The sequence below is a fragment of the Lactuca sativa genome, chromosome 1, assembly GCF_002870075.4.
Source record: "Lactuca sativa cultivar Salinas chromosome 1, Lsat_Salinas_v11, whole genome shotgun sequence".
Lineage (NCBI taxonomy): Eukaryota > Viridiplantae > Streptophyta > Magnoliopsida > Asterales > Asteraceae > Lactuca > Lactuca sativa.
The window spans coordinates 204,231,540-204,241,259 of record NC_056623.2 but is presented as its reverse complement, the minus strand read 5'-3'; the positions used below and the strand labels follow the sequence as shown (position 1 = coordinate 204,241,259).

General features: G+C 36.8%; 1 protein-coding gene and 1 long non-coding RNA gene across 2 annotated transcripts; one reads left to right on the top strand and one right to left on the bottom strand.

Moving 5' to 3' along the window:
- Positions 1-4,894: 4,894 nt before the first annotated feature.
- On the top strand, positions 4,895-6,348 carry LOC111892090 (clavaminate synthase-like protein At3g21360). The gene is made up of 3 exons (XM_023888156.3): positions 4,895-5,293; positions 5,394-5,647; positions 5,721-6,348. The coding sequence occupies exons 1-3, from the start codon at positions 4,913-4,915 to the stop codon at positions 6,085-6,087; spliced, it is 1,002 nt and encodes a 333-aa protein (XP_023743924.1). The 5' UTR covers positions 4,895-4,912; the 3' UTR covers positions 6,088-6,348.
- A 1,160-nt stretch (positions 6,349-7,508) lies between these two features.
- LOC122197044 (uncharacterized) lies at positions 7,509-9,552 on the bottom strand. Its single transcript, XR_008229154.1, has 3 exons — positions 9,402-9,552; positions 8,130-8,298; positions 7,509-7,745 (listed from the first exon to the last, which is right to left on the bottom strand). It is a non-coding gene; the product is annotated as an uncharacterized LOC122197044 (long non-coding RNA).
- Positions 9,553-9,720: the final 168 nt, after the last annotated feature.

Here is a 9,720-nt window from a genome sequence, read left to right as displayed (position 1 = left end):
CATTCTCATAGATTCAAGAACTCCCGTGGTAAGGTAGGTCTCACTGGGTAGAGGTTGGTGAATTCTAGAATATAGGGCCCATACTGGAGCACTTTTGGAAAATAATCTGACAATGCCACCACAAGATATTTTGTCGGACCGTGATGTGCTGAGGCAGGTGAGTTTGTTGCAAAGGAATGAGTCATAGTGAGGAATGAGATTATCATCTGGGTGGGCCATAGCATTGAGTATTTTGAGCTCAAGAACACTAATTGTGCTTCGCTCTTCTCTAGGGGCGATGAGAGAAGCAAGAATACAATAGGCCACTCTCATCACAGGATTGATGATAGATGAAGCCTTAGCAGAACTTGAGACATACGGGTGTAGATGAGTAAGGTCGGTCCTCCATGTAAGATCATTGTATCCGAGAATCGAGTCGTTGGGGCCAAAAGTGTTTTCTGTTGGGGTCCCAACAATGACATTGATTTGGTCTAGTGACAGGGCATGATCTTGGTTCATTAGTCGGAAATTTAGGACACCATGGTCCAAATAGACTAAAGACAAAAACTCGGCTGTTGGAACTTTATAGTTGAGCTTGTGGACCCTTAACAACCCTTGCCATCCAATGTTCTGGAAAAAGGTGTGGACTTGGTTGTAGATGTGCAACTCGCGGAGAGATGGAACATGCGCAAATTGTTAGGTATTATGCGCGTGTTCGAGAAAGGCCTCAAGTTTGACAACTTGAATTGGGTGGGGATTGAGGCAGGGATAACAGGGACCTAGCTGGCGGTAATAGGGTTCTACGGTGACGGGCGGAGGACTTAGTGTGCCTCGGTCGTTTAGAACGTTCACCTTCCATATGCAAAATCTGGGGCAAAGATGAAAAGTCAACTGGTCAACGGGTCAAAAAGTCAACTGTTGACGGGTCCAATCAACTGAAGTTTGGCCACTAAAAATTTGCAGGAAACTCAGTTTTGAATAATTTTCAAGTTATTGTCAACTGCAAAATGACCACAGATACATGCAATTTGACCTTAAGAACATAAATTCTACAAGTGAAGAATATGAAAGAATGTACCGAATCATTAGTGGAAATGTGTTGTTGGTGAGAAAGACTGTCTTCAACCTCCCTAAGCTTGCCTACATGAAGAATTAAGCACAAAACACCAAAATTCTATGAAATTTTCGGACCTAGGGTTTGTCAACCCCCCCCCCCCCCCCCAATCTATCATGAAAATGCAAGAAGATGTTGTATTAGATTAGGGATGAAATGGGGAAGATGAAAATCAAACATTTTTGAAGATATAATCCAAAATCATGAAGAATCAAGGGATATTTGATGAAAATCGGATCTTGGGGTTTTCTTGGGGGAAGGGGCTGTTTTGGAATAAGTGTGTGGAAGCATGGGGCAAAAACCCGATTTTTAGCATTAAAAATCACAAGGTCTGCTGCGCGAACACGATCCGTGTTGGGCATAAGGTAGAATTGACACGGCCCGTGTTGGGTGTAAAATATGTGATATTTGGCTGAACACTCCCCGTATTGGACATAAGTTAAACTTGACATGGGCCGTGTACCCGTCTGATTGCCGAAGTGTTTTCCATTGATGAACACGACCCGTGTTCATAATAAAGTAAAAGTGACACGGGTCGTGTACTCCTCTGACTGCCAGGCTTCTTGCCATTGATGAACACAACCCGTGTTCATTATATGGCAAAAGGAACACGGGCCGTGTACCCCTCTGATTGCCACTTCCACTTTTTGAACCCAAAAATTTCCCTCTCGTTCAAATGAAATATTTTTGCATCCCTATGTCTATTTGGTGATTTTAAATCATGTTTAAATGCATTTGGAACATTGAAAACCAAAAAATCAAAAAAAATGTAAATTGTTTTTAAAGAAAAAGAAAGAAATACCCCCGGGTTGCCTCCCGGTAATCAACCCTTGTTTTAAGTTGTTGGGTCGACTTTGCCCCCGAATATGTTTTAGTCTTGGTACGTGGGGTTCCAACAACTTCTATCTCATCATTCTTCACCTCAAATCCTTCGTAAAACGGCTTCAATCTATGACCATTAACTTTGAATGTTTTAATAGTTTGTTGGCTTGTGATTTCCACCGCACCATGGTCGAATACCTTTGTGACTACGAAAGGACCAACCCATCTTGATCTTAATTTCCCAAAAATCAACTCGAACCTCGAGTGATAGGGAAGCACTTTTTGTCCTTGTGCAATGGTCTTCCGGGAGATCATTTTGTCATGATACGCCTTTGTCTTTTCTTTGTGGATCATGTTACTTTCATACGCATCATTTCGGATCTCCTCTAGCTCTTGGATATCTAACTTCCTTTTGTGTCCCGCCTCATCTTCATTCAAGTTAAATTTCTTTATGGCCCAAAAAGCCTTGTGCTCGAGCTCAACCGGGAGATGACCTGCATTTCCATACACTAGCCTATATGGGGACATACCAATGGGAGTTTTGAAAGTGGTACTATATACCCATAAGGCATCATCCATCCTTATGCTCCAGTCTTTGCGGTTTGGATTGACTGTTTTCTCCAAAATGCTTTTGATTTTCCTGTTTGAGACCTCTTCTTGCCCATTGGTTTGGGGGTGATAGGTTGTTGAGACTTTATGAGTCACGCCATACTTCTTTAGGATAGCTTTAAGCATCCGGTTGCAAAAGTGAGTACCACGGTCACTTATTAGAGCCTTTGGAGTGCTAAACCGGGTGAAAATATATGCTTTTAGAAAATCCACCATAACTTTGGAATCATTAGTACTAGTGGCTTTGGCCTCCACCCATTTGGACACATAGTCCACCGCCAACAAGATATATGAACAACTAAAAGAGGGCGGAAATGGTCCCATAAAGTCAATACCCCATACATCAAAGATCTCACATACTAAAATGGAGGTGAGGAGAATTTGATTCTTAGAGCTTAAGGATCCGGATCTTTGGCATTTATCACATTATGCATAGAACACATAAGAATCGTGAAAAAAGGTAGGCCAAAAGAATCCACTATCTAAGACTTTTCTAGCTGTCCTTTGGGGTCCAAAGTGACCTCCACAAGCATATGAATGACAAAAATTAAGGATGGATTGTACCTCTTGTTGATCAACACACCTTCGGATCATTTGGTCGGCACAATACGTCCAAAGGTAAGGCTCATCCGATACGTATCGCTTGGCTTCCTTCTTGATTTTATCTTTTTGCCAACGTATGGAATCCGGGGGAAATTGATTTGTGGCCAAGTAGTTGACGATATCTGCATATCATGGTGCTTCTTTGGCTACGAATAAATGCTCATCTCGAAATGTATCACAGATTGGTGTTGTGTGTTCGGGTGGCACAATACGAATGAGATGATCCGCGGCCAAGTTTTCTTTCCTACTTTTATCTTTAATTTCTATATCGAACTCTTGCAGCAGCAACATCCCCCATATTAAGCTCGACTTTGAATCTTTCTTGAGTAGTAAGTGCATGAAGGCTGCATGGTTTGAATAGATAATCAATTTAGTGTTTGCTACTTAGTCCAATTCACAAAAAAATTACGGATTTTGCAATTAGATATCTTGAATGACCTAAACCTAATTCAAATGGCCAATAAGAATTACAATTAGAATCAAAAATTCAAATGAAACAAAATCAAATTCACTAGGTAGGAATTGGAAGCAAATATCAAAACACATGATTGAAATCACAACTAAAAAGTCAAGACATGAAGTTAGAGAATCTAGGGTTCTAGCCACATATGGCTAGAACAAGATCACAAGTCTAAAAGATGGAAGTAATGTGTAATTACAACTTACAAATACTAGAAATAATGTTTCCAAATGATTACTGCTCAAGCCCTTGCAAAAACCTTCGAAATCCCCTCTCAAAATGTGCTCCGATATGTTGTGTGTATGTAAAAATGGCCCTCAACCCAAAATATGAAAGATAGGAAAAACTGTCAAAAATTGGTTTTTCGGCCGAACACGGCTCGTGTTCAGCATGGTCAACAGCTTCTTCTTTTCTGGTCAACACGGCCCGTGTTCCTTTGCAGTGTAAATCCAACACGGCCCATGTTCCTCTTTGACTCCAATTCCAAACTTGATTTTTCCAACTTTTCGTTCTTCGCCCGATCATCCTGAAATCCTCACCAATGCTTCCCGGCATATCCCAAAGCGCGCTCTAACCTCCGGTTTACCTGAAAAAGACATGAAATATGATGAAATGCAAGACAAATAAAGAACAATTATACTAAAAGATATTACTCTTTTAAATGATAATAATGGTTGGTAATAACTGTTTATAATATTTTGTTGTTTAATATTGGCTAAATTAAAATATAAATCTAAAAATATATGAACAAGATATTGCTTGTTTGATGCCTATATGTTACACAAAGAGCTTGGTACATATAATTAATTGAGTGCACACTTTTTATTTTGATTCATTAGATGCTTATTTGTTCTATTTATTTGGCCTTTATATAGTCATTAAGATGTTTTTTTTGGAATTGTTTACCTTAAAAAGAACATTGTATAACGTTGAAATTGTATAACGTTGAAGCTTTTACATCTTAACAAACATCGTATATTGTAGATAGGTTTTAAAAGATAAAGTAAAAAAGATATTGAAAAACTAAAATAAATAAAAAAAGCTATTTAAAAACTCAATTATTGATATATATAATTGTAATTTTTGAAGCCATACTCGATTATATAAATATTTTTTTCATTAACCTTGTTTTGATTAAAAACTCAATTATTGATATGCTCGTCATCATCGTTGATCAATTTATTAAATAAAAGAGCATGTGATTCTTGTGATTGTCCCAATTCCATTTTATAAATAAAAGACCACATGTTGTGATTATCACTATATATAATCCAATGTAAGCTGCATGCAAAAGCATCCCACTGCACCACGACAATACAATCAAAATGGCTTCAGGCAATATCTTCCGAGAAATCGAACTGCCTGAGCAAAAACCTGATAGCGATGGCGCTCTATTCCCGGCGGTGTTATCCCCAATCTCTAACGCTGATTTTACTTCAACAGCAAAACTCAATGGCTTTGAAGAAGCGATCAAAGCTCACAAGCCATGGCTCGAGTCTCTTCTCCAGAAAAGAGGTGCTATCCTCTTCAGAGGCTTCCCTGTAAACTCTACTTCGGACATGAACGATGTCGTGGAGGCATTTGGCTTCCCCGAAGCGTTCTATGTCGGTGGCAGAGCCTCTCGAACCAAAATCCTTGGCCGGATTTACACCACAAATGAAGCTCCTCAGGATAAGACTATTCCTTTCCATCACGAGATGGCTTATGTAAATACCTTTAATCTATCCATATGCATCTGTTGCTTAATTTCTCAGATTATTATTATTATTATTTAAATCGACTGATATATGTCATGCATGCAAACAGGTTCCAGACTACCCCTCGAAGCTATTTTTCTTTTGCCAAGAAGCACCAAGAAGTGGGGGAGAAACTCCAATAGTTTTGAGTCATATCATCTACGACAAGATGAAAGAGAAGCACCCAGATTTCGTTGAAAAACTAGAGGAACATGGATTGACGTACACAAAAATAATGAGTGACGAGGATCTTCCATCATCTTTCACCGGCAGCGGTTGGAAGTCGGCATACATGACCAATGACAAGAATGTTGCAGAGGAAAGGTTTGTATACATTAATTTTGCTACACTAAGTTGTAATACAAGAACAAAAATATATAATTCACTATATTTACAGGGCAGCGAAGTTGGGCACAAAGCTGGAATGGATGGGAAATAGCGTAAAAACTATAACCGGTCCCGTGCCAGGCATAAAATTTGATAAAGGAAGTCAACGGAAAACATGGTTCAATAGTCTCGCAAATAGTTATGGTGGCCCCGCGAATGCTGAAATTTATGACGACAGCAGATCTATTGAGTTTGGGAATGGTGAACCTTTGTCGGATTCTGCCATGAAAGACTGTTTGAGAATCCTTGAAGAAGAGTGTGTTGCAATACCTTGGAAGAAAGGTGATGTCATGCTTGTTAATAATTTGATGGTTCTCCATAGCCGACGCCCACTAATAAAGCCACCTCGCCGCATTCTTGTCTCCCTTTGCAAGTGAGGGAAAACAGGAGCCATTCGACTTTCTATGCTTGCAAAAACTATCTCATTCTCATACATTATTGTTTGTATTTTCATTTTGTAATAAACCTAAACCTGGGGTTCCACTTAAAGTTAAAACAAGTACTGTTTCATCCTTTTTGATTGATACCAGGTAGGTGGGTGGAGATGATGATGTAAAACACGTGGTGGTGTAAAGATTTCTGTTTGTATTAGTCTTTGAAACTTTATATACATATAATATGGTCTTTTGTTGCTTTAATTGTTATTTTACAGAAACCGGCTATTATATTATCTTATTCTAGGGGTGTTCATGTATGTGGAGTCTCTTAGAGTCAACACTAGTAACCATATATTGTGTCACCCTTTAGAAAATGCACCATATATTGAAGTTTTTAACTGTATTATACAATATGTAGTTTAATGAACATCCAAGTTTTAAGATTAAATAATTTTCAGTTATATATATATGCCTTATGCATTATGCCAAATGTAAGTATTTATATTTTTTGAAGTTTTATATATATGATTTTTTTAATATAATATACTTGTCAAGTGAGAACCAGCTTGCCTAGAGATATGTACCAATATTTCGCTTAGCACTAGGCTTAAAAACATTATAATCGTTGACTACAAATAAGCACTACTACAAAAAAGCTTATATGACCCGGTTATTTCATTTATATAACCCAGTTTTGAACCGGGTCCTAAAGAACCCGGTTGTTCATAAAACCGTACAAAACAATAGAACCCGGTTTTAAAACCGGCTCCTATCTAACACAAAAGAACCCGGTTGTTCATAAAACCGGGACATATAAGAGGAACATAACGACTAATACTTTATCATATATGCAGATTAGGATGTGGCCCAACCATACAAAACCGGGTCATATATGGCTAAAAGAACCCGGTTCCAATCCCCAAACCGGGTCATATAACAATTTCAATGCCACTTCCTTAAATGGATTATAACTCGGTTTCCATGTAAAAAACCGGGTCTTATAAGAACTCTCAACATTGTTTTGATATGCAAATCAAAGTCTGGTTACTTGATAAACAACTAGTTCCTTTAGTATACTAATGTATTTAAAAAGCATATATATTTAGAATATAAATACCATTATCAACAAATTGTACAGGATACAACTACTATATAATATAGTAGCTTTTGAATTTAACAAATAAAAAGTCACCAACTTAATTTCTAAATGAATTTTTACATATTAATATCACTAAGAACCAATCTTACAAAGCATCTAAAGATATCTCAATTCTCAAATGCATCTAAAGATATCTCAATTCTCAAATGTATCTAACAGAGACACCAACTTCTTTTCCATTTCTGACAAATATCAATATGGTTGCATTCATTTGTGATTCAAGTGTGAACCTCTTATGACATAGACATACATGCTGCTAAAATTGAAAAGATGGAGGTGTTGGTCCTGAAAGTCATGAGATACAACAATTATTTCACTAATAAGTTAGCATACTCTAAATCAAAGTCCAAAGTATAAATCACTATTTCAAGTTTCACCTAAATATTTCCAATAACATACTACACAAAATTCATAAATAGTTACCTTAAACATAAGAAATGATGCAAGTACTTTTTCCATGATACCAAACAATTCTCTAATGAATATGAGTTAATTTCCCCTGCACAATATCAAAAGTTTAAAAATCAAAGTCAAACATGCAAATATTCCAACTAATTAGTTATTAAAAAATATATTAACAAGCTAAAAAATTTATTCATGGATGTTTTGCATTACCAAAACCTTATAGTACACATCTAGTTTGAACTATTTTGACTGTCATTTCAGCTTCTATCATATGATCCCTAGCTAATTTTGTTGTCACACTTTCCAACTCCAGTTTCCAAATTACATCAAACAAAAATTCCATTTTACAAAAATACTAATAATAATAATAATAATAATAATAATAATAATAATAATAATAATATAGAAATGATTTAGTACAAACCTGATAAGGATATATATTAACATTTACACCATATGCAAAATATAATAAACTTACTTAGACACCCTTATTTTACTTATCTTGATTCTTCAACATCACAATATCACTTTCAAAGCACTTCTCATCATGTCATTATAAATAGCATCAGCAATTCCACACACATGGGGGCTATTTAGAATCTTTTCTTTGTAAACCTTGATAACATCACTTCTAGAAATTAAGACATCTGTGAATGGATTAATTGCTAATAAAATAGAACCAGTCATCATTTATTCAGACAACATTGAATGCTATGTTAAAGGAAAATGAAAGTACAATGCAATAATAAATAAGTAACTAAAGAAATGGCAATGAAACATTACCTGATCAGTAGTATTCACAATATTCCCTTCCTGCAAACTCTTGAGCAATCCCTCTCTCAACAAATTTAAATGGCTTCAATATCATTAGAATAAAGGGTGCTAACAAAAAGGAAAAAATGATGCAAAAAAACTAATCAATGAAACTTAGGCAAAACCAACAACCAACAACCAAGACAGTGACTCCAAGCAAACCCACAAAAATAACAATGCAAACAACAGGAAGAAAAAACTAAGTCTTAAACCTTGACAGCATCACACCCCGACAGCATGAAAAAGACGAACTCACAAGAAACCAACGCCTAGAAATCAAGACCAGCGCCATCAATACAACATAAGCAAACAAGGCTTAGAAATGTTAAAAAAAGGAATGAGCCACATCAATCAATAAGCAGGGCAGTCATGGGAAAATAGTCAAGACCCCCAATGCAGCAACACACCAACAGAACAGAGCAAACTCAACAGAAGCCATACACCAAACCCAGGGGTAAAAACGTCTATAACCCCAAAAGCAACATCATCCAGCAAGATGCAAACATGGAATATTAAAAGAACATTCAAGCCATATGACTAAAGCAGAACTTCAACAAAGGCAGCCAGACACTTGACAAGGCGAAGGTCCAAAAGCTCCAAACAATCATTAAATTCAAAGATTTCAGACTTTGAAGCCACAACCATCCCCGATAGCACCTAAAAGTGTTAAAAATCGAAGGGGTAATCACAGGGGTACAATCGTCAAAAAGCCCCAAAAAATGGTAGGTGCTGAACAACAAATCAGATCCACAATCATTGTTGATTCATTTAGAGATGAAGAGATAGAAAACAGCAACAACCATCAAACAAATAATGAGTCCCAAATCAGAACTTGCACATAATAAAGCAAAAGGGATCGATTACTCAAGTCATCTAAATTGTTTCCAGATTTTGATATACATAATGAATGATTTTCATTTTTCAGTCGAAATTGTACCTCTGGCTCTAGTGAAAATAGCCCCAATAAAGTTTCGATTCACGTTCTTTCAAGTATTAGGGTCTTCGATTGGTGATTTCTAATCTTCACTAGTAGTGGTCGCAGAGAGTAGCTTTGAAATCGTATACCAGGACAAATGGCGGGATATCAAAATTTTATAGGAAGGACACCAAAAATTGATGGCGGGATATCAAAATTTGATTGGCGGGGTATCGAAAAACTATTTTTTCATGACAAAACTGCACAAATGGTCCTATGGTTTGCTGAAAATTGTCACTTTGGTCCAAAAAGTTTTAGATTAGCACCACAGGTCCAAACT